General features: G+C 37.7%; 1 protein-coding gene and 2 pseudogenes across 17 annotated transcripts in view; 1 reads left to right on the top strand and 2 right to left on the bottom strand.

Moving 5' to 3' along the window:
• Mllt10 (MLLT10 histone lysine methyltransferase DOT1L cofactor) overlaps positions 1 to 25,426 on the top strand; it is a 141,147-nt gene that overhangs the window by 67,419 nt on the left and 48,302 nt on the right. For 15 of the 17 annotated variants that reach the window (XM_040755427.1, XM_040755431.1, XM_040755430.1 and 12 more), the window contains 4 exons: positions 7,734 to 7,829; positions 14,745 to 15,000; positions 17,674 to 18,243; positions 24,700 to 24,744. In XM_040755427.1, coding sequence (XP_040611361.1) covers positions 7,734 to 7,829; positions 14,745 to 15,000; positions 17,674 to 18,243; positions 24,700 to 24,744 — 967 coding nt within the window. Of the gene's footprint in view, positions 1 to 7,733; positions 7,830 to 11,754; positions 12,077 to 14,744; positions 15,001 to 17,673; positions 18,244 to 24,699; positions 24,745 to 25,426 lie in introns of those variants that run through there. The other 2 variants (XM_040755439.1, XM_040755429.1) reach the window with 2 other exon arrangements.
• Positions 670 to 2,209, bottom strand: LOC106022200 (annotated as a pseudogene).
• Positions 9,935 to 11,619, bottom strand: LOC121143504 (annotated as a pseudogene).

Here is a 25,426-nt window from a genome sequence, read left to right as displayed (position 1 = left end):
AAAGTTATGTTACGTGCAGTTGCATTCTCCATACGACTACCCTTTGACACTTATGTGTAAAGATATGCAGTTATCCAAGACTTGGTAAGCTTTTTAAATAAAGAACCATACAGTAACTATTTCAGTAATTGCAGGCCATATGCAGCCTCCACTTGTGATCATGTTTCTCCTCTTTCCTCTTTGTTTTTTTTTTTTTTTTTTTTTTTTTTTTGCTTTTGTTTTTGAGACAGGGTTTCTATGTATTTATCTGGAGGCTGTCCTGGAACTCGCTCTGTAGACCAGATTGGCCTCGAACTCACAGAGATCCACCTGCCTCTGCCTCCCGAGTGCTGGGATTAAAGGCGGGCGCCACCACCAATTCCTGGTTCCTCCTTCCTCTTCTATCCCCTTTCCATCTTTCTTTCTCCTCTCACCCCTCCCTCCAACATCCTTTAGCTATAAAAACAGCTTCTCTATTGGATTTGTGTACATGTGGGCTGTTAGGTTTTTTTTTTTTTTTTTTTTTTTAGGGATATGGAAACCTCATTTTCCACTACCTTCGGCACTAAGGATTGAACTCAGGGCCTCATGCATGTTATGTTAAGTGCTCTACCATTTAGCTATAACCACAGTCCCCATTTTTTCTTTACTTTTAAAAAAATTAAATTTGCTTACTTTAATATTATTTATTTAACAGTCTAGGAAGTTTGCAGATATCAGCAGTTTCAGTGCAATTTCATGTGCAATTGGGAGTTTGGGAATCTTAGAGCTGTTAGTATAGTGGACCTTGTAGGTAGAATATATTGTATACTTGAAATAGCACATTTGTAAAGGAATTTCTCTAAAGTTGACCTTGTTAGTTTTATTCTCAGCAAACTCAACATAGACTTTATTGTTTCTGATGTTAGCATTATTTTTATAAGAAGTTTATGACTACCAGAAGATATTAATTTGATAAGTATATTTCTACTCTTTTATATAAGATTATATTTATGCAACTTATTTATAAAATCAAATATATAATGCATAAATATAATATCTTATATAAGAGTAGAAATATACATATTAGAAAATTAACTTTAAAATTGTATCAATAAACCAAAATCCATACCAGTGTAAAATATTTTGAGATTAAAAGTTTTTGGATTAAAGTATATTCAGTAATCTATCTTTATCCCGTCACTTCTATGTCATATTTCCCTTTCTTCTTTTAGAAAGAGATTGACTTGACCATGGCCAATAACAATTTGTAGCCAACTCCCCTTAAATGAAACAATTAAAAACAATGTTTGGAAATTTGGCCTTAGTTCTCTAGACTACTTTCTGTTGATTGGTAGGTGCTGGTAATCTTTGAGGGACCCTGAGAAAATTTACAATAATGTTTAAATCTTGGCTGTCATAGTCTGTGAGGCTGGGTCATCTTAGTCAGTAGCCTTGAAGCTGTTTTGAATTCTGGATCACCTGGATTGTTTAGTTGGTGTCTGGTCCCCTTGTTCTGAAAATACGTTAACTTTTAAAGGTAATATACATATCTATATTAATACAAATATAAACTGTATATTACACAAAAACCAATCAAAGACTGTTTGTCTTATGTCGAGCAGGTAAAATATGCATCATGTGTCTTGCAGTCACTTTAGGTTTATTTTTCTATGTCTATAGTCAGGACTGCAGGGGTCTTCCTTGATCAAATCTGATTTTTCTTAACCTGGAATGAATCCATAGCCCTTCATTTCCTGTGGAAACAAAAACACAACCTCTTCCCCAAAGCAACATACCTTTTGACTTAAATTTTGGAGTCAAGGTATTTTTAAAATATATAGGTTGGTTCAATTTAGTAGCTTTTACAATCAAATGTCTCTTAGCAGTTATCATATGTCCATTAGTGGTCAAAAAAATCTAAAGACAGCACAATAAAATATGGAATCCAGATTCTCTGTGTATTCTACATCTTTACTTACAGTTTTTTTGTTACTCTATTTCCTCTTTAAGGACTTTATTATTTGTAAATCTTATTAGTCTATGATCGTTTCTGCCACTTATCTTGTCTCTCACAAGCCTACATTTTCAAACACTGCGATCTGTTCAGAGGTCTTTTTGTCTGAATCTATTCTTATTGTGCATATCTAACTCATTTTGTCTACATGAGCAAAACCCTAAATCTGCCATGCAAAGTGAGGCTTGCCCTCAATCCAGCAGGCGGAGGCTGGTAGAAGCCTCTTTGTGCCATGGTCCATGTGAGACCGTGGAACCCACCATGCAGCATCTCAAGTTGCACACCTTGCCTATGGTATGTGTCTCTGTACTATAAGAGACATGCACTGTGAAATTTCTCTTGGCTCTGTGTTTTATATGTTTATAATCATTTTTTAAAGCTTTATTAGAAGTCCAGCCCCATGATGAGTGTCATATGTAAATGGAGTTGGACCCAACTGTCCAGTCCCAAATAAACACACAGATGATTATTAATTACAAAATACTCCGCCAATAGCTAAGGCTTATTACTAACTAGCTCTTTTAAATTAATTACACTGTACACTGTTGTGAACTACCATGTTTGTGCTGGTAATTGAATTCAGGTTCTCTGTAAAAGCGGCAAGTGTTCTTAACTGCTGAGTCATCCTTTCACTCCCAGTTTTTGGATTTTTTTCTGTAGGTAGTGGGACACTGAAATCATAGTGGCTTAAGGAAGTTGGAAATTCATTTTTCATTTTCATTTTCTGTGTTCATTGTTTGTGTAGATTTGCATGTGTGTGTATGTATGGAAGCCAGAGGTTGCTACTGAAAATCTTCCTTGATAGTTTTTTAAGGGTCTTTTCAGTTAAACCCAGAGCTCACCAGTTGATAGAGCTTAGTATGGCTTGCTGTGTGGCACATTGGAAAGAATGGTTAAAATTTTTATGTTTGTGGGTGTTTTGCTTGCTTGTCTGTCTGTGGTCAGACCACATGCATGCCTGCAAAGTCTTTAAAGAGGGCATTGGATCTCCTAGACTGGAGTTAGAGACATTTGTGAGCTGCCATTTGGGTGCTAGGAATTGAACCTGGGTCCTCTGGAAGAACATTCAATGCTCTTAACCACTGAGCCATCTCTCCAGCCCCAAATTTTTACTTTTTAACATTTATGTATGTGTGCCTGTGAGTGCATCTTACACATGTGGAGGTAAAAGGCTAATGTGTGGGACGTCAGCCTGACAGCAAGCATCTTTACTCACTGAGCCATCTCACCAGTCCTTCATAGAACAGAAGTCACCTTGACCATTTTCTTAAGTACTTAAGACCATACTGGTTTCAGTCATCCTTAAATAATTGTATAATTCCCACCCAACACCTCTGTTTGGCATTTAGCTTGTTTTCTTTTTATCCATTACATATATATGTTGATATATTTGAACCTATATTTTAGTGAACTGTATTTAAGATTGTGCATTCTTTTGATGAAATTGCAAGGTCAAAAGGGTGTTTTAGGGTTTCTATGGCTGTGAAGAGACATCATGAAAGTGGCAAATCTGATAAAGGATAACATTAAATTAGGATGGCTTATAGTTCAGAGGTTAGTCCATTATCATGGCAGAACATGGAGGCATGGAGGCATAGTGCTGGAGAAAGAGTTGTACATCTTGTTTAGAAGGCGTCAGAAGGAGATTATGTGTCACGTTGTGCATAGTTTGAGCATATGAGACCTCAAAGGGCACACCTATAGTGACATACTGTGGAGGCCCATAGAAGTTCCATTTTGACAGAGTTTGAGCCTATTACTGCTCCTTCAAGGTTGAACCACAGGATGTTTGTCATAAAGTATATTATGACTATTGTATGTCTTGCCTAGACAATGGGATATTTGACCTAAGGTTTAGCTAATGAATGTCTTACATAAACAACAGGATATTTGGTTGCGTGTGTGGTTACTTAATGTTTTGCATTTTAAGGAGGTAATTACATTTGTTTTTTCCTTGTAGCATACTAAGGAAGTCTTTTCCCTTCCCCCCTTTTGATATGAGCTTTGTATAATAAACTGATTACAGTATTTACTGGATGTTCCCTCCCAACTGTATCTTCTGTTTCTTGTATGCTTCTTTCCTCAATCCGCACTTCTTTTAGCATGGACCAGACAAATCTGCTGGACCAGATAACATGATTCCCCCAACAAAGCCCCACTCCCCATAGGCCAAGTGTTCAAATACACGAGTCTATGGGGGCCATTCCTATTCAAGCCACCACAGAGACTTTGTGTGAATACTTGCTCAATCATTGCTGTTTCTACATTGTGTTCTGTGGTGTATATATCTTTTTTTTTGCTATTTATAAAAAGTTAAAATGTAGGGAAAATACCTTATGAATGAGATTGGGGATGTAACTAACTCCTTTGGTAGAAAAATAAATATGAATGAGTATGGGGGTATAACTCATTTGATAGAGTGCTTGCCTAACATGCACTAAGCCCTGGTTTTGGTTCCTAACCCCAAATGAAATGCACACAGTGATCAACATTTATAATCCTACTAGAACATACAGAGTTTGAAAAACAGTCTGGGGTATATGAAAGGCTCTCAAATTAATTACATTAAAAATTGAAAATAAGCCGGGCATTGGTGGCGCATACCTTTAATCGCAGCACTCTGGAGGCAGAGGAAGGTGGATCTCTGTGAGTTCGAGGCCAGCCTGGTCTACAGAGCGAGTTCCAGCACAGCCTCCAAAACAATGCAGAGAAACCCTGTCTCGAAAAACCAAAAATAAACAAATAAACAAACAAATAAATAAAATTGGAAATATATTGAACCATACTGATCACTTGAGTTTTGCTTTTGTTTTTCCAAGACAGTGTTTCTCTGTGTAGCCTTGGCTGACCTGGAACTCTTTTTGTAGACTACGCTAGCCTCAAACTCAAGAGATCTGCCTGACTCTGCCTCCTGAGTGCTGGGATTAAAGTCATGAACCACCACTGCCCAGCAACCAGTTGTCTTAATAGCATTATTAAGTTTAGTCTTGTCTACTCATTTAGATATATTTCATGATCATATATAATTGTCTATTCCTCTTGTTCTATTAACTCATTAAAGTCACTTTGTCTTTTAATGACTTTTGATTGACATTGTACATACAGGCTGTTAATAACCTTGTAATCCAGGCATAGTCTGTTCATTGAGCTCTAAAATTTTTACTTCAGATACATTTCTTGATGTGTTACACAGTTTCAAAGTTTGTATTACTTCATGGTTTGCTTTGTATTACATGTGTCTCTGTACACAGCTTCTTTTCATATAATTATTTTGTGCATATTTTTTCATCAGGCTTTCTGAAGTGTTAGTGTTTATTTCTTCATGGTCAGGCTCATTTACTATTACTTATATCAGCTTTTGTACCCTTTATTAATAATACCTAGTATGGGAAGGATATGGTAAATAAATATAGAAATGGCTTATTTACTGTGTCCCCCCTCCCACCCCCCAAAAAAACCAAGAAAACCTCTATACAGAAAATTATAGTATAGTACATCTATACTATAATTGTACCTTATGAGTTAGATAATGTAATCAAAGACATTTTAGTATCCCTACGTAAAAATCTCCTTATTTTATTACTTTTGATTTGTGTTTTCTTTGGCTTGAGATTTGGTTGTATACTCATGCCTTTTTTTTCTTCAGTTGTTATTATTCTTTGATAAAGTATTCCATAAAGTAAGTCTCTGGAGGATAGTTCATATTCATGTCATGACAGCTGGGTTTATTCTTGGGCCTGTAGAAAGTGATGGCTGATTGGTGGAGGTTATTGGTTTTATTCATTTACTTGAGGCTAGGTATTGCTGCTACACATAGGCAGAGGTACCTCAGTTCCTTCACAGAATGGCTTTACTGTTCATTAGACCTTTCTTATCTGTTGTTTAAAAAAATCATTATTTGTTCTGTAAATTGTGTTTCTTGAATATATATCTGTGAGTGGGCATCAGAGCCTCTGGAACTGGTGTTACAGACAGTTGTGAGCTGTCCTGTGGTTGCTGGGAATTGAAACTGAGTCCTCTGGAAGAGCAGCCAGTGCTCTTAACTGCTGACCCATCTCTTTAGCCCCACACCAAGCATTCTTAACCCAAGCCTTCTCCAGCCCTGGGGCAATGCTTTTTTTTTTTTGTATTGTTTTTTAACTGATGCCTAAAATCCTGTCAGTAGTAGTTGTAGCTATGCAAAGTGTCTTAAATTAGCTACCATATCCTGTTGATCACAGTGAGTTCAAGGGGTTGACAGAATAATGATAATATATTGCATAAAAATGGAAGCATGATTACTTTGGAGCAACCAATTAAAAGAAGTATAAAAACTAAGTTTCTGGTGAAATTTGAATGAAAAGTTTTATTCTGTGTAATTTTCTGTTGCAGTATATTAATGCTTCAGTCAGAAACAGTGGATGGCTTTAGAATATTGTAAGAACTATATTTTTAATTTTTACATGTTTTGTTCTACTGGAATATAATAATGCCTTTTTCATGCCTTGAACAGGTAAAGTAGTCTAAAGGGTTAAATTTATGCACTGTGGGAAATAGATATATTTAGCTAAATGAAAATTTATGCATAATACTGAACATTTTTGTAGACAATCTTTGACAGTAATCAAAATCGGAATCTTTATGTAATTTCTTGTTCAACTAAATTTTGTTTTGTATTCAGATATAGATTACTTCTAGTACTTTACAGTTGCATCCTATAACCTTGTCTTGGTGCTGTTGCAACCTCCCCCCATCTTCCTTTCTTGTTTTTGTTTTGCTTTGGGTTGTGTTATTAGAAACTAGAATTAACCTTTTTTTTTTTTAAAGTATACCAAGGAAACATTTTTTCCTTGAGTTTGTCTAGTAACTGGACGGTAATATTCAGTACATGGTAGTTGGTATTGTGGTGCCTATAAACAGTCACAGCACTAAGGTGGATGAGACAGGGGAGCTCCCAAAGAATTCACTATGTGTAGTGATTGAGTGTGATAATATATATGAAGTTACTCTCTAAACACAGGCTTCTTCTTCTTTTTATTAAATGTCTCTTTATTTTACATACCAATCCCAGTCCCGCCTTTCCCCACCTTCTCCCCATTCCATTCCCATTCGCTCCTCACAAAGGGTCAGGAAACTAGGCGGAGTCAACAAACTAGCGCCCCCCCCTCCACTGAGCAAGGTATTCATCCATAGAGAATGGGCTCTAAAAAGCCAGTTCATGCACTGGGGATAAATCCTGGTCCCACTGCCAGTAGCCCCATAAATTGCCCATGCTACTCATTGTCACCTGCATTCAGGGGTCCTAGTTTGGTCTTATGCAGGTTCCCCAGCTGTCAGTCCAGAGTCAGTGAGTTCCTACTAGCTCCAGTCAGCTGTTTCTGTGGGTTTTCCTATCATGGTCTTGACCCCTTTGCTCATAGTATTGCTTCTCCTTGTCTTTAGTTGGACTCCAGGAGCTAGGCTCAGTGCTTAGCTGTGGATCTTTGCATCAGGTTCTATGATGACAATTAGGGTAGTCACTAATCTGATTAAAGGGAAAGGCCATTTCAGACACCCTCTCTAATATTGCTACCTATATAGTCACAGGCTTCAATTATTTATTGTTATTACTTGGATTGAACAATGATAAGGAAAGGTCATTTTAAAATAAATACTTTATTCATAAGAACTGATAAAAGGGATGATTCCTTTTTTCTTTTTCTTTTTTACAATGGTTGTAAAAGAATATTACATATATATGAATTACTGTTTAATATTTAAATATTTTGTTTACTTTTAGAAATACAAAGAAAAGGACAAACACAAACAGAAACACAAGAAACAACCAGAACCATCACCTGCCTTGGTTCCTTCTTTGACTGTTACTACAGAAAAAGTAAGATTGAACTATTGAATTTTGTTTTATGTAATAACTAAATTAAATCTTGGGTATTCCACGGAGATGTGGAGAGTTTTATATGGCCAGCATTGAATTGCTCCTGCACAAACTGCTGGGCTGCTTCTAATTTTTCTTTGACTAGAGGCCACTGCCCTACCCAGACAGGATCATCATTTATCCAGGTGATTTTATCATTCATACTATGAGACAAGGTATTTACATTGGCTTATCTAAGCTAGCCCTTTGTGATGAGGCCCTTACACTGGCCTCAACTCCAACGGCACATTCTCACTCACAGATGTCCCAACTGAATTCCTCAGACTGAAAAGAGACTGCGTTCCTGTTTCATCCTGCCTGTATTCCTATTTCTGCCTAGGCATCTTCAGACCTTCAAACCTCTTGTTAGCCAGTAGCTAGCTCAGCCAGACAAGCTTTATTTGTTAGAGTATAAACAAGATGCCTCCACAACTTGCCCTTTTTCCTTGGGTTGTTTTCAGTATGCTTTGTGAGACTTTTTATTCCGGTTGCAAGTTGTTTTATCAGAATTCTCATAGCTCTATCAAATTGAACAATTCCCCCTTCCTAGTTTAAGAGCTGTTTTTTTTTTAAACCCTGAATGGAATGTGGCGCCCCCCCCCCATAGCAGATGTGTTGCAGGCGACCCTGCTGGGACTGAGAAGACACAGCACCAATGACTCAGGCACTGGGAGTCAGTGAGTAGCAGAGCATGCTGCAAACTCATTTATTAAGGAAGTTCGGCCTGCCTTTATACCCCCTCCCAAGGTCCCGTTGGCTCAGGAGGTTGACTCTGCTGCTTGTCCTTTTTCTCACTGGGGTTTCTGATCATGTGTCTCTGGGCATAGAGGCAGGCCTGGCTCAGGGAGAAAGGGCCTGCTACACAATACTCATGTGGGCTGGCCTGGGCACCTGGGTAGGGCAACTGTGTCTCGGGCCGGCTGGCCTGCAGTTTCTCCTACACAGGTGGTCTTTCTAAAATTTATTGTGACAGACAGACTTGGTTTGTCTATTTGTCCATCCACCCGTCTGTCCATCCATACAGCCTTCCCTCCCCGCCTCCCTCCCTCCCTCCCTGTCCGTCTGTCCATCATCTATCCATCCCGCATCATTCATCCATCCACCCACCCACTCTCCACCTACTCTCACCCACCTAGTTTAATTGTGTAGCCCTGGCTGTCCTGGAATTTGCCCTGTAGCTCAGGCTGGCCTCAACCTCAGATTCACTTGCCTCTGCCTCTGCCTCCCAAGTGCTGGGATTAAAGGTGTGCACCACTACACCTGGCTTGTTCTCTGTTCTCTTCATTCTTTTTTTTTTTCTATTAGTACTTAATTTTAATTAAAATTAATAGTTTAGAATGATTGGACAGGAATAGTGTTCAATATCAACTTCTGAAAAAAAAATCACATTTATATAAAATAAATGAAATAGGCCAACAGAAATCCAAAAAAAGGTTTGGCTTCCCTTATTACACATGGATGAAATGTGCTATGTGGGGTAGGTAATACTTAAGCTAGGCCACAGGAGGAAATGAAATCAAAGAGGGCAAACCTCCAGTCTGCATTTAGTCTACAGGTGGAATTCTCCAGTGGCCTTAAAATATACTTAGTATTTTGGACACATAGATGCTCTTTTCAAACATGGCTGCCATGCATTTCAGCTACATACATTCTATTTGTTCAAGTCTTGTGTGAGCTCACTGCACAGCTCTCCCACACACAGTGTAACATTTGCACAGGAAAGCCCCCAGTGCTCACACAACAGGGGAGGGAGTGGCTCTCCTTTCCTCCCTTATAGGGAATCATACTGTAGCTGTTGTTGACCTTTTCCAGCACTTCTTATTTTGGTCATTTATATTAGAGCAAGGAAAAAGTGACAGGTAATATAAATGGGTACTAACATAATTCCTGCTACCACACAATAAAATACAATTAAAAAAAAGTCCCCACCATGTTCATTAAGGTGGCAATAACTGTATGAAAAAGCAAAAGCCTATAAACATATAGAAAATTTCAACTTTGTCTTTTGAACAATTACAAAATTATTTTTGTTTTTATCCTTAAGTGTTATTTAAAAAAAAAACCTGTGAACTTAGTTACCACGAAGACTTCTCCGCCTAAGCCCAGGTTTGACCTTAAAGTTTGGCCTGAGCTAGTTTGGTCTTCAAATTTTCTCCAAGTTTGTCCATGAACTCAAAGGTATGCAAGTAGTCAGAACGCTGAACATTGGGTAAGCCTTTAATGCAAGCAGCCAAATCCTTAGTCATAAAGCCAGCCTCTATGGTCTCAATGCAGACTTCTTCCAGAGCCTTTGCAAAGATGCTCAGCTCAGTAGTTATCAAGCTTTGCTCTGTGGGCTAACCCTCGGGTCCAGGCAAAAATGGAAACAACGGGGTTGGTGGATGTCTCCTGTCCTTTATGCTACATGCGGTAGTGACGTGTGACAGTGCCATGGGCAGCCTCTGCTTCTACTGTCTTACCATCTGGACAAATCAGCACACTGGTCATCATATCAAGGGAACCATAACCTTGGGCTACTGAGTCTGACTGTACATCACCATCATAGTTTTTACAGGCCCAGATGAAGCCTCCCTCTGATTTCATGGCTTGGGCCACCATGTCATCAATGACTCTATGCTCCTACCAGATCTTCTGAGTTTCAAACTGGGATTTGTATTGCTTGTCATAAATCTCCTGAAAGATGTCTTTGAAGCGTCCATCATACTTCTTCAGAATAGAGTTTTTGGTGCTTAGATACAAAGGCCAGCCCTTGGATAGAGCCATTTGGAAGGAACTGTGTGCAAAATCTTCAATTGACTTATCCTGGTTGTACATGCCCTTGGCAACACGGCCACCTTCTTCAAAGTTATACACCATGTATGTCACGACCTTTTGAGTGCCATCTTTTGGTGTGTAGGTTATCTCTACTTTTCCAGGCCCTGGAACAACAAAATCAGTTGCTCCATAAGCATGACGCCCAATGATAATGGGTTTTACCCAGCCTGACACCAGTCGGGGATAGTTTTGCAAATAATAGCTTCCCTGAAGACAGTGCCACCCAGAATGTTCCGGATGGTGCCATTTGGTGATTTCCACATTTGTTTCAACTTGAACTCCTCCACCCTATCTCATCCGGGGTGATAGTTGTCGCGTCTGCTGCGCGCCTGTGTCCGAGGACGTGCGGAGGGTGTCGGGGATTGACAACACAGAGACTTGTTCAACGATGTAAAGAAAACTTTAAACAGGCTCCAAAAAAGTTCAAGAAAACTTCCTAAGAAAGGCTCCCACCAGAGAAGCTTCTGTTCTCTCCTCTCTCCTGGCTGGTTCTGCTCTGACACCAAAAACTGATCCGGGCGTGGCAGAAGAGGCGGTTGGTCTTTGGACAAGGTCGAGGTCAGGGCGGTTTCTGTGGGCAGGCCTTTTCCAGGAACTTATTGCCCCGGGCATTGTATTGTTTTTAGTAAACATGTTTTTAGTAAACATTGTCTTAGAGCTGCATACTCCCAGGCAGAAGGGGAAGTGGGTCTCTGCTCAAGGTCTGGTGTTCCCACAGATAGTCGCACACTTGACACCAACATTGTACTTCTTTATAGCTTCTGCATCACGATTCTCTATGCCTAAGTCATAGCTGTGCAGATCCAGTTCCACATAGGGAAGAATGAGTTTTTCTTTAATCAGTTCCCAAATGATTCGTGTCATTTCATCTCCTTGCATCTCCACCACAGAGCCGACATGAATTTTTTTGGACATTTTTACTTCAATAACCCCGCTCTCGCCCTTGCGCACACAAACTGTCCCAACTCAGCCGCTGCTGGCTCAGCATCCACCACAACCTTCGCACCGGCCTGTTCTTTTCATTCTTAATATTAACTACTGCTTTATTTGGAATTAGTGTTGACTTATCTTTATTTATTCATTTCCTTCAAACCTGTGTGTCTGTACTTAGCGTCTTGGTTACGTTTCTGTTGTAGTAACTATACTGACAAAGACAAGTCAAGAAGACTAGCTTATTTTGCCTCACAATTCCAGGTACAGTCCATCCTGGTAGAGAAATCATGTGATAGGAGCCCGAGGCACAAGCTTTTCTTGTAGTAGCTGCAGCAAGGAAGCAGAGGGAAATGGATGCCTGTGCTAAGCTTTTCCTCTTTTATAGCATCCAGGATCTTAGCTCAAGGAATGTGGCTGCCTGCAATTACCTGATCAAGACAACCTCCCTTGAATTTGTGCAGGTGATTCTAGATCTCTTCAAGTTGACATTTGAGATTATCCATCAAGTAGGTTTCTTTATAGGCCACACCTGTAACTGGTCTTTGAGTTTTAATCTACACTGACAATCTTTCTAAACCGTGTTTAGGACACTTATATGCTTGGGTTAGTAGGGATCATAATTGTCAATGTTTTCTTTTTGTTAATTTTGTTTTTTCATCTGCCTTTTCAGCCTTTGGTGATTTTGTGTATTCTGTCCCCCTGACACTCCCCCCCTTTTTTTTTTTGGGTGGGAAGGGATGCGCTGTTGAGACAGGCTCTGCTTTGTGGCTTTAGGTGGGCTCCAACTCAGTATCCTCTTGCATCGTTCTCCAGAATGCTGAATTCAGGTATGGGTTACCTGAATGGGTTTATTAAACACATCAAACACACATATGCACTTTTAATTACTGGTCCAATAATTTTGATATTTTTGTTGTATCTAATGCTGTTTTGAATGCTCTTTTAATTTCTTAAAATTTTTAAAAAATCATTAGTATTCCTTACTTGCTGCAGTAAATACTGTGTTGTAGTAAAAGCAACCAAAGTAAATAAATAACCCTTCAGTAACATACTCTGTGAGGTATGGGCAGAGGCGGCTTTTGTGTTTGTAGTAAGTCTTAGCCCTTTAGGGTTTCTGTGACCCTGAATTGTGAATTTCACAAATGTTGTTCAGTTTTAACAATCCCTCCTCCTCCCTTGAGGGGGAAAAGGCGTGTACTGATCTATCTCATCAACCCCCAGCACTGATAGAACTCTAGTGTATTAGGCTATGGTTGATGAAAAGCAGCTCTGAAAATTACCTCTCTGTACACATGCACGTTTTCTGTAGCATACCCCTCTTGAAGGACGTCAGTGACATTAAACAGAGCACATGATCTAAGCACTCTCCAGTAGACTTTCCCCTGAGTTCTCTGGGAGGTAAAATTCACAAGTGTGGTTTCTTCTTCATCCCAAAGGATAATTGTATTACTTAATTTTGAAATATCCCATTTATCTTGGTTATTTGTTTCCAATTTACTATCTTTATGTAACTTCTTTTAAATTTATTGACATTTTTATATTGTTTTGCATATATCTTTAACCTTACTCATTTTTTGACTATTTGTTCATCCAGTTATTGTTGAAGGATAGGTATGAATAACTGAGAATTGGAGGTAATGGGAGGAACTATATACAGGTAAAACATAATTTCAGGAAGGGAGACTCTGTCAGGTGACTTTGGGCTGAATACAGGTGGCCATATAAGTATACACATAGGCTGCACAGAAGTAGGCACAAAGGTTTACAGGCCAGAAACACAGGTTGGTGAAGACCATATATATTTTTTTCTTTTTTGTTTTTGTTTTTTTCAAGATAGGGTTTCTCTGTATTGTTTCGGAGGCTGTCCTGGAACTAGCTCTTGAACTCACAACGATCTGCCTGCCTCTGCTGGGATTAAAGGCGTGCACCACTAACGCTGTAGTCCTTTTGAACATCGATTTTTGCAAAAATCACCAATCATTTTGAAAATTGATTTTTATTATTTTTCCATTTCAAGTTTATTCTTATACTGTTACATGGAAATTAGTACTTGTGTATTTTTTAATTTTTTTTCATTTTCACATTAAATTTCATATCAGGTATCTCACAAAAGATTTATTTAAGAAATTTATTGCTAGTTATATTCAAGGTATTCAGTGAATTTAAACGCTTCAGATATTTGTGAATGTAAAAGTGACAAAAGTTTCTTGCTCCTCAGGGATGATATGAATCATGCTAATTAGCATACATCTGGCTAGTATACATCCACACACACTTAATTTGTCATTATTTGGCCATACATTGTATTTAAGATGATTACTAAACCCAGAAACTAGTTGTTTGAACAGTATTTGTTATTTTTTGTAGTCATGTGCATATCATGCAACTTTCCTTCAATTTGCAGAGAAATGATTTGTGTTGGAAAAACCAGAGCTTTCTTCAGGTGCTTGAAGTATTCTTGGTACATTCTAGGATGGAGTCTGGTAGACTAATGAGTGTAGTCCCTAATGGATTGATGTACTTTTGTTCTCTTTGTTTACTGTTACTTTTAACACTAAAGCTTGTAGATTCATGGCTAAACAGTAGTATGTTCTTGGTGAAAGTAGTTCTTGAGAAATGAATACCTTTGGTAATTTTGTAAAGTATTAGTAAGGTCAACTTACTTGCTAACCTTCAGTCAGTCATCAATTATAGATACTTTGTTTAAAAGTAGTGACAGGCCAGGTGGTGGTGGTGCACACCTTTAATCCCAGCACTCGGGAGGCAGAGGCAGGTGGATCTCTGTGAGTTCAAGGCTGGGCTGAACCTACAGCCTCCAAAACAATACAGAGAAACCCTGTCTCGTTTAAAAAAAAAAACAAAAAGTAGTGACAGGGTGGGGTATGTAGGAAGCCAGTGGTGAAACCAAGAAAAGCCCTGGGGTTGATCCTGAAGATGGTAAATCAGCAGGAAAAAAAGTTAAGATAGATTTTTATGGTACTTGTTTTTATATGCTTTTCTTTGGTGGACTGCCCAACTGTATAATGGAAATGTTCACATATGTTCAGTGGTTATTCATACTGCTTTCTCTAGCCAAATATAATTAGTTCTTTTTTCCTTTTATTTCCTTTTTTTAAATCAAAATGTTAGACTTACACAAGTACTAGCAACAACTCTATATCTGGATCATTGAAGCGCTTGGAAGATACTGCAGCACGATTTACAAATGCAAATTTCCAGGAAGTCTCTGCACATACCTCTAGTGGAAAAGATGTTTCAGAGGCTAGAGGGTCAGAGGGAAAAGGGAAGAAATCTTCAGCTCACAGCTCAGGTCAAAGGGGAAGGAAACCTGGTGGTGGAAGAAATTCAGGAACAACTGTGTCAGCATCTAGCCCCTTTCCACAAGGTATTATATTTTCGTTAAAATACTTACTTTGATAGTAGTCAATAGTTTTTAATGTATGTTAAAAGAATTCATTTATTCTAAATTATGTAATTAGCTGTTAGTAGTGTAGATTAAGATTAAACTCCTATTCTTCCAAGAATAGGAACTCTTTCTCCAATCTGGTTTTATTTGCTTTTCCTAATAACATCTTATGTTTTAGTAGGTGAGAACTGAGCATGTCTTGTGTAATCTAAGTAGATCTTAGTGATACGTGATAAGCAGTGCATTTATTCCAAAGCTTGAGTTAAAAGTAGACTTTTACTCATCAGCCCTATGTTCTGTGCTTAGATTGCTATATTAATAGGATGCCCTGTATATTTGAATTTCACATAGACAACAAGTGCTATTTTAGTGTGTTTTAGACTGAAATTCAGTATTAGCTTGGCATGTGTAGTTTTATGGTGACCCTGTATGGAAAATAGGAACACTGCTAAATTTTAAGATTTATACACTTACTTTGGGGAAAAAAAGACTTGTTTGCATGTGTTGTTCCTTGTTCCTCTAGAAGTAAATGAAAAGACTGCCATTTGTCTTTGTTGAAGCATTTGGATAAACTTAATTCCAAAATCTTAACAGCAGTATGTAAATAGTAGATTGCTAATCTTTGTCCTTTCATTAAAAATATATTCATATATTTCATACTAGTAATAATTAGGAGCTACAGAGTTATGTCTCCGGTATATGTATGTGCATATAGTCCTTATTGAACAAAAAGTTGAGTAAACATAGATAAAACAGAAAGCCAAGTCACTATTTAAATATTAGTTATTTTTATACTGCTTTGACAATTAGTCAAACCTTAATTAACCTTAAGTGTAACTTCATTCACAATTTTTTTGAATGTTGGATTAGTAGAAGTCAATTATAAGACTTAAAATTATTTAGGTTTGAGTGTTGAGATTTCTTTATCCCAGTCTGGCCTTTTATAATGTAGGTTTTGATCTACCTTCCTCAGTCTTCCAAGTGCAGGAACTGTATGTGTGGGTTCCCCGGCCTGCTTTATTCTTAAGTTTTTATTTGTATGAAAGGCTAATTCTTTTGGAAGAGGTAGCTCTTACACTTTTGGAACTTTGAAGATAGAAAATATTTTACACTTATATAGCTGAGGCAACCATAAAATGTTGAAATATGAAGATAAGGTATTTAAGATGGCCTTTTTATATTAACTGTACCTTGTGACTTTCAGAAAATTTAAATATATCAAATTACTGAATTTTAGAAAATTGAAACATACCAAGTAGTTAAAAGTGTTTATTTTTTTTAATATTATGTGTGCACACACTTTGTGTGTAGTTTAGGGAGGGATCGAGACCAGGGTCTTCCATGTGTTGTTTAGTTTTAAGAAGCAGTAGATGTTAGATAGTTGCGTATTTCATTTGGCAAATGTGAAGATTTTTGTGACAGAGATGAAAGAAACTTTACTCCCAGGGTTATTTTTTAACCAGGCAAACAAGGACTTCTAGGTTCTTTCTTTCTTTTGGGGGGGGGGTTCTCAAAACAGGGTTTCTCTGTGACTTTGGAGCCTGTCTTGGAACTAGCTCTTGTAGACCAGGCTGATCTTGAACTTGCAGATATCCACCTGCCTCTCCCGAGGGCTGGGATTAAAGGTGTGGGCTACCATCGCCTAGCGAAGACTTCGAGGTTTTTAAACTGAATGATGATATAGGATTGCTAAGTGGGCTTTTTCTTTTTTTTCTTTTTTTCTTTTTTTTTGCTAGAGTAAGGAGAGAGAATAAGCAGTTGGGAAAGAGGCATTAAAAAAAGCTACCTCTTTCTTCCATGAAGTTTTCATTCTTCTTTTTAGATTCATTTACTTTATGTGTATGAGTGTTCTATCTGTGTTCCATGTGCATGACAGAAGAGGGCATAAGATCCCCTGGAACTAGAGTTACAGGTGGTTGGTTATAAGCTGGGAGCCAAACTTGGGTCCTCTGCAAGAGGAGCAAGTGCTCTTAACCACTGAGCCATCTCTCCACAAGATAATTTCGTTTTTAAAATCAGTAATGCAGTATTCATGGCTGGTTTTCCATAACAAAAGATAGCTGTGGCCCACATACCTTTAATCCCAGCACTGTGGAGGCAGAGATATGCTCTCTGTGAGTTAGAGGCAAGCCTGGTCTACAAAGTGAGTTCCAAGACAGCCAGAGCTACACAGAGAAACCCTGTCTCAAGACACCCACCTCCAAAAAAAAAAGTCAAAAATGAAAGAAAAAGAAAAAGACAGTTCCCTAGGGAATACATTGTAGTTTTGTCAGATGTTCTCGTCTATCTTCAGTTTTCATGTAGGTGTTGAGCCTGGCAATTGGGAGGTAGAGTTCAAGGTCAGCCTGGTCTACAGAGTGAGTTCTAGGACATCTGCGACTGTTTGACAGAGAAGCCCTGTCTTGAACCCCACCCCCTCCTCCAAAAATAAGGCACAGTATAACATTTTAAAGATAATTTTAGAGATAAAGTTGATTTCAATAGTAACCTTTCTCGTATCAAGTCTTGGTACTTAGTGATGACCTATGCTTTATAATTGATTTTTGTAAAACACCTTTCTTTTTTGAAAATTGTGTTTCGTCTGTTGCTTAGAGGAGTTTTGTGGTCCCAGTTTTTTCTTCCCTCACCTTTGGTTTTTGTGTTTTGCTGCAGGCAGTTTTTCAGGAACTCCAGGCAGTGTGAAATCTTCTTCTGGAAGTTCAGTGCAGTCTCCCCAGGACTTCTTAAGCTTCACAGACTCAGATCTCCGTAATGACAGTTACACTCACTCTCAGCAGTCATCATCAACCAAAGATGTACAGAAAGGAGAGTCTGGAAGCCAGGAAGTGGGAGTAAATAGTTTTAGTTCTTTAGGGGGTCACCCTGTGACCTCAACTGTTATTTCACAGCCCAAAAGCTTTGAAAATTCACCTGGAGATTTGGGAAGTTCCAGTCTCCCAACAGCAGGCTATAAGCGGGCTCAGACTTCTGGTATCGAGGAAGAGGCTGTAAAGGAAAAGAAGAGAAAAGGAAATAAACAAAGTAAACATGGGCCTGGCCGACCCAAAGGAAACAAAAGTCAAGAGAATGTCTCGCACCTCTCAGTTTCTTCTGCTTCACCAACATCATCTGTAGCATCAGCTGCAGGAAGTGTAACAAGCTCTAGTCTTCAGAAATCTCCTACATTGCTCAGGAATGGAAGCTTGCAGAGTCTTAGTGTTGGATCATCTCCAGTTGGTTCAGGTAGGTATATGTGCCTTGTTCCCCTTCATCCCTCCACTACCCCTTCTTCACTATCCAAAAAGTCATGAACAGTTGTGATGAGTATAGTTTGAGTTGCTAAGCTACATTTAATTAACATGGTATTTCTTAATATTAATTTCTTAAAATTTATTTATATTTTGGGAAAACGGGCTTATTAAATAGCCCAGTTTGACCTGGATCACTCTGTAACCTAGTATGGCTTCAAACTCTTGATCCGAATGGATTAGCCTCTCAAGTGCTGGGTAATTAACGTGGCATTTCTTAATTTTTAAATATTTATTCATAGATAAAAGACAGGAGCTCATCAAATAGCCCAGACTGCCCTGGATCACTCTGTAACCCAGTCTGGCCTCAGATTCTTGATCTTCATATACCAGCCTTCCACGTGCTGGAATTGTAGTTGTCTGGTACTGTGACAATAGTCAGTATTAATCTCATGTGTTAGTTAAAGTAAATTAAACAGCTTATCGATCATCTGTTTTTCATTTGCCAGTTGTGTTTTTGCTTCATCTTTGTATTATGTTTAACACTAAACTAGGATTCACTTCTTTTTTGAGCTCTTTTGCTGAACTTCATTTTTAATTTCTCTTTCTCTGTAGTTGCATCTAAATAATATGAATTACTCTGAGACTTTTTTTTAAATCAGTGATAAATAACCAAAGTTAGGATTTATCAGGTACATTTCATGTCAAATGATAGCTGAATTGCTTTAAAATCAGTTTTAAATGCATTTAGCATTCTTTTTATCTGAAATTAGAGTTGACTGTATAGATTTAAAAGTGGTCCCAGGACTTTTATTTTGAATTTTGAAATTCTGTCTGTCTTGTCTAGAAGTGACTATCTGCCACAGGCAGGTATGAAATCGACCATGAACCAGTTGTGTCTTCTTGGTGCTGAGATTACAGGTGTGCTCCACCATATCTCATCATTATTTTTATGACAGTACAAATGAATTTATATGTGGTACTCATGTCACTGGTATGTTTCTGTGTAACCTGTAATTTGTGTAACAAGTAATTTTAAGTCTTTAAAAAATACTGAAAGTGCATACTTTTATTCATTTTAGTGATTTCTGTTATGTGTATGAATGTTTGCATGTCTGTGTGCCATGTTAGTGCCTAGTGTTTTCTAAGGCCAATAGTATGTGTAGGACCCTGGACCTGGAGTTACAGATGATTGTGAGCTGCTGTGTGGGTGCTGAAAACTGTACCTGAGTCCATTGCAGGGTCTAGCTATGTAGGTCTGGGCTGTCTTAGTACTCATGATGTTGAAACTCACATTTTCCTTCCTCTCCTTATCTATGCCGGGACTAAAGGTGTGTGCCATCACATCCTGCCTCTGGCTTTTTCTTTCTTTGATTTTTGTTTTTTAAGATTTGTTATTTTCATTTATGTGTATCTGTGTGATGGTATATGTGTGGGCATCCATGGAGGTCAGAACAGACAAGGGCACTGGATCTCCTGAAGATGAGGTTAACACGCTGGTATAGTTGCTGGGAATTGAACCTCTTGAATAAAACAGGAAACTCTGTTAACCACCAAGCCATCCTTCCAGCACCATCCCTTAACAGTTTCAAGTTTAATTTGTCTTTTTTTTTCCTTCTTGAATATGAGATAAATGGCTTTCAATAAATCTTGACTGTAAACCTCTGCTAGCTTTGGATTTCTGAGATGAGATTTCAGCTAAGATACACTATTATGCATAATACCAGTTTTATTAGCTCATAATGAGAGAAGGAAGAAATGGTGTATAAAATAAAGACAGTTAAGATAAAAATGTTTATTATATTTTTTATAATCGAATATTAACTTCTATAAGTAGAAATAATAGTGACCATTCCAAGAAAGAAACATGCATATATAATCCTATATGAAAACACTGTGCTATCTGTTACGTTATGTCTCAATAAGATCATTGTTACTTATATCTCATTCAGCAATTTTATAAAGGGCTGTTGATGGCCTCCTTCCAGAGCTGGTAAAACTGAGGTTTTGAGGGTAAAGTTGCTCCATACAGCCTGGAGTTTTTTGTTTGTTTCTAATAGATCACTTTGGTGTCTATTGTGGTTTTCAAACAGCCCCCAATTTAGTGGAATCTGTGGAATTGTTACATTGTTAGCACTATGTGGGGGTTGTGGGGTAAGGTCCTCGTCTTGGTGTTAGCTGGCATGTTGGGTGGGACATTGTTGTATTCAGTATTTGTCTTTTATAGGATGTTTGCCAGAATTCCCAGCCCCTTCTCATTAGTTGTTAGTAGCACTCCTCCCATAATAAAAATGTCTCCAGACATTGTTAAATGTCCCCAGGAGGCCAAAATTGCCTCTGGTTCAGAACCACTGTTTCAGGAAGTGGGAAAAATAAATTACAGAGGGAACAAAGTTCATTAAAAAGATTAAATATATTGCACATTTGAATAAATGTTTTTTATTTATGTTTCTCTTGAGACCGTAAGGACCTAGCAATCAGCCTTAACCTTTTGCTACAAAAGTATATTTAAATAAATTTACTCATAAAAATTGGGTTCTTACTATCTTTAGCAAAAGTTATAATAATTAAATGAGTACCTTACTGAGAATATAAATCCTAAATTTGTTTTTTGTGAAGGTCTTTACTGAGTCCTGTACTTTTGAAACATAGCTGGAAAATTTTTGAATTTCAAAGTTACATTTGAATGCTTCTTTGAAACACATGTCTTTAGGTTACTGGAATTAAAAAGTAATGAATTGGCAGATTTTTAAAAATCTGGTATAGGGAGATTTTAGACATGCAAACTAATATTTTTAGTGAGCAGAGTTTGTGGCACATTAGTTGCAGTACAAAGCTTAATTCATATTTCCTTTACTGTTATGTAAATACACTTATCTAGAATTACTTTCCATTAGAAGATAGTATAGTTTCAATTCAATAAATTACCTAAATTTTAATAATGCAAATAAATTTAAAGTTGTGTTAACACAACCAAATATGTGTTAAAATAACTAAAATTATAAAATAAAATTATTTTACTTAAAGCTGAGATAATTCCTGGTACACATTTCTTTGTTTTTTTCAAGATAGGATTTTCTGTATGTAGCTTTGGAAACTGTCCTGGAACTTACAGGGATCTGCCTACCTCTGCCTCCCAAATGCTGAGATTAAAGGCATGCATTACCATTGCCTGGTCATTTTCTGTATTTCTAATAAAAGTTTTGTAACTAGAACAGAGTGCTTTATTATGGATAAATAGGTAGTAAAGACTCTGTTCTCCAGAAGCTTGGTTAAATACTGTGCACATTTAGGATTACAGCTTCCTAACGTAGTTTGTTGATACTGCTGCCGAGTACTTGGTGTGTGCCTCACATTGTGATAAGCACTTAAGACACATTAAATGTTATTGCTTATTATAGAGGGCAAGAAACTAACACATACAGATACCATAACCATAGCGTTATGTGCTGAAACTGAATTCCTGATTTGAGAACATTTGTTAAAAAGTTCAACAGAGGTACTATAATGTCAGTCAGTCTTAAGCCTTGGAATGCATGAGCATACTTAAACAAAATAATGTAACATTCAATAATGATACTATCATTCTGACATAAATTTTTTCTATTGGACTAAGTTTTAAATTTAAAAAATCATTTATTAACTATGAAAGTCATTGCCATGTGGTGGTGATAAATGCCTTTAATCCTAGCACTTGGGGGGCAAAGGCAGGTGAATCTCTTGTATTCTAGGCCAGCCTGGTGTATATAGTGAGTTCTGGGACATCCAAGACTACAAAAAGAAACTCTGTCTTGAAAGCCTACCACTCAAAAAAAAAAAAAAATCATCACTTTGCCTGTCCCCTTGCTTGTTTTCTTTTACTGACAGGTTGATAAATTACTAATGGTGAATGTGATCTTTGGAATTGTTAGACATGACATGATCAACAGTTATCTAGCTTAGTTTGTCACTGTATCTCAACTGCCAGCACAATGCTTTTAACGTAACACCAAACATTGCCTTTTAAAAGTGGAGTTAACACAGTAGTAAGCACTGAGTTTATTTCATGTGGGGAATAGTATCCTGTGTAGTTGCACACACCTTTCAAGTGCTTACAGTTAGGCTATAATGCAAATCATTTCATTATAAAGTTTTGTATCAAGTTGAAATTTCAAGACTATAAATATAGAGAGATTAAGTTGTACTTCAGAGTAAGAAGAAAAAGCAGTTTAATATTTATAGAAAAGCAAGTAAATACGTGTGTGTCACAGTTGGAGGTAACAGTGGTTGAGTAGATCGGTGGTGAACGTGCTTATTGAGTGAATGCCAGCGTGAAGAAGTAGGGCATTCTGGACTTAGTTTTGATAATTTCCATTATTTCACAGTTTCTATAATGGATAAGAGAGAAGAATTGCCTGATTCACTCTATAGTAACAGTATAACAGAAACTCTAATGTTTGAGTTCCTAAAGTATACTGCATGTACTGTAGTTTAGTCCAGGTAGGACAATTGTTGTTGTTGTTAGTATTTTTATTTTACTTGTCTTAGCCACTGTCTTGGAACTTGAGATCCTCCTGTCTCACATGCCTGAGTGCTGGGATGTGTCACCATGTTCATCTTAATGCTAACATTCTAATTTATTATTTTGTGTAAATAAACTTTTAGGTTATGAGTACTTAGGTAGCTGTGTACCCCCTCCCCCAACTTTTTTATGTGTCAGTGTTTTGTCTGTGTGGGCACTCGAGTGTGCGTGCGTGTGTGCGCGCATGCATGTGTGTGTGTGTGTGTGTACATACATACATATGCCACATGCATGCCTTAGCCCACAGAAGCCAGAAGAGGGCATTGGATGTCCTGGAACTGCAGTTACAGACAGTTGTGAGCTGCCATGTTAGTGCTTGGAACTGAACTCAAGTGTTCTCTGTAAGAACAGTGAGTGTTCTTAACTACTGAGCCATCTCTCCAGCTCTGGTACCCTATCTTTTGAAACACTGCATATTAGTATTCAGAACATTCAAAACTGGTCCTTTTCTTCTGAAATCTTTATTGCATTATATTTAGGGTGCTGGATAGATGATCTGCTTAATGAATCAAGTGTTCACTTGCAACCATAATGCTAAGTAAAGAAGCATGCACCTGCAATTCCAGTTCATCTTTGGCAGGGTGATTGGAAAACCAGGAATCCCGAGAAATTCTCAGGCCACATACCGTTGTGTACACAGCAGTGGAAAACTAGAGACCCTGCTTAAAGAAAGATGGGAGGTTATTACCTGACCTTCACATGTGTGCCTGTACCCCAAAACAAACAGGTATATACACATCATACACACATTAAAAAGAATAAGACCACAGGTGAGTTCACTTATCAGGTAAAGATGCTTGCCACGCAAGTCTGGTAACCTATGTTTGGTCCTGGCACTCATGTAAAGGGATGGGTGAAGAGAACTCCACAAAATTGTCCTACTTCCTTGCATATACATGGCATGGTGCATCCTCATAGAAATATAATAGGAAGTTGGTGGTTTAGCATTGTTTGCCGCAGCATGTTGTATACTTTTCAAAATAGAAGCCTCCTGTTTTTAAAAATAGAAGCCTCAAGTCATTATTATAACACTGACATACCATTTGGAATCTGTTTCAGTGCTGAAATTCTATAGTGGTGATAAATGCTACAGAAGGAGATTGTGGAAAGACACTTTGGTGGTAATAAGTCATGGAGGCAAGTTCTTGAAATGAGCAGACTACTCAGGAGTGAAGCAACCCCCCCTTCACTTTTAGTTTCTACCAAAATAAAAGATTGCCAGTGATCAAATAATTAAAAATTTCTTTCTAAATAGTTCGTGTGTATCATGCCTGACAAAAAGCAAAGGAGCTTATTTTAGCTTTAGTTCCAGGCTTCAGACTTAGCATCGTGGGGAAGTTAAATATGGGAATTTGTGACCGCGAGTCAGAGCAGAGAGAAGTGAATGCATACTTGGTGCTTGTGTTTAGCTTGGTTTCTCCACCTCACTCACAGTTCAGGACTCCTTGTCTGTGCAATTTAAAGTGAGCTGGGTCTTCCCACATTACTTGACACAATCCCACAGACAGGCCCACAGGCGAACCAAGTAGAGGCAATCCATTATTGAGACTTCTTCCCAAGTGATCCTAGTTCATGTTACATTGAGCATAATAGCACCTTTTCTTCTCAGATATTTGTATGAATATTGATATGGTAGCCCTTTGTCTTTTTCTTACTCTTTATACATATACATGTGTATTCTTGGTCTAGCCCATTGGTATTTGTGAGAATTAGGGTTAATTTTCCCTTATGCACCAAATGCTAGCTTATAATTTTTGTTCTTGCAGGTCTGTTTTGTCTTCTCAGATGGACTTTGTCATGAATGTCCCCATTTTCCTGGCCTGTTTCTTTTACTATCCTTAAGTTACTAGCAATTTCCTTGCTAATTCCCCTTTCCCCCCTTATCCACAGAAATTTCCATGCAGTATCGGCATGATGGAGCTTGTCCAACAACTAGTAAGTTGTCCAACTGGGTTAGTAACCTGGGCTTTCTGACTCTTAGTTCGGTGACTTTTATAGTATACCACCTTTGAAGGTCTAAATTTTATTTTCCAAAGTGCATTATGTTTTATTATGTAGATTTTTTCTCTTATGATGATGCCTTTGCATACTTTGTCTTGTGTTCGGAATCAGTATTTTAGTCAAATATTGCAAACTTATTTGGTCTTTTACTATAGTACTTAACGTTGCAGAATTGTGACCTCTTCCATTGGTGACATGTTAATTTCAGTATTTGGGTGCCATTAGTCTTAATGTAAATATAAGTTTTTAGTATTTGTATATTAGCATTAGGTAGCTTCATGTTTTGGACTTCTGTATGTGTTAAAATTATCCTGAAGTTTAAGAAGTGAAAATAAACATTTGATAGGATTAGAAGTTGTAATGAGATTTTGTTTTATTACTTGATTGTGCTTTAAGACTGATTATTGCATCCTGTAAGGCTTACTTTTAGCAAGGTACTATGTAGATGAATAGAGATACAATGTAGATGTCTTTTCTAAAGGAATTCTCAAAAATACATTACACTAAAGAAAGTGTCACCATTGTGACAATGCACCTAAAATATTACCTCAGTTTACTAGGCAATATGATAATAAGTGAAATGTAATATTTAGGGAGTTATGCTATAGAAAAATGA

The sequence above is a fragment of the Mesocricetus auratus genome, unplaced genomic scaffold, assembly GCF_017639785.1.
Source record: "Mesocricetus auratus isolate SY011 unplaced genomic scaffold, BCM_Maur_2.0 Super-Scaffold_100013, whole genome shotgun sequence".
NCBI classification, from domain to species: domain Eukaryota; kingdom Metazoa; phylum Chordata; class Mammalia; order Rodentia; family Cricetidae; genus Mesocricetus; species Mesocricetus auratus.
This window is presented reverse-complemented; position numbering and strand designations above follow the sequence as displayed.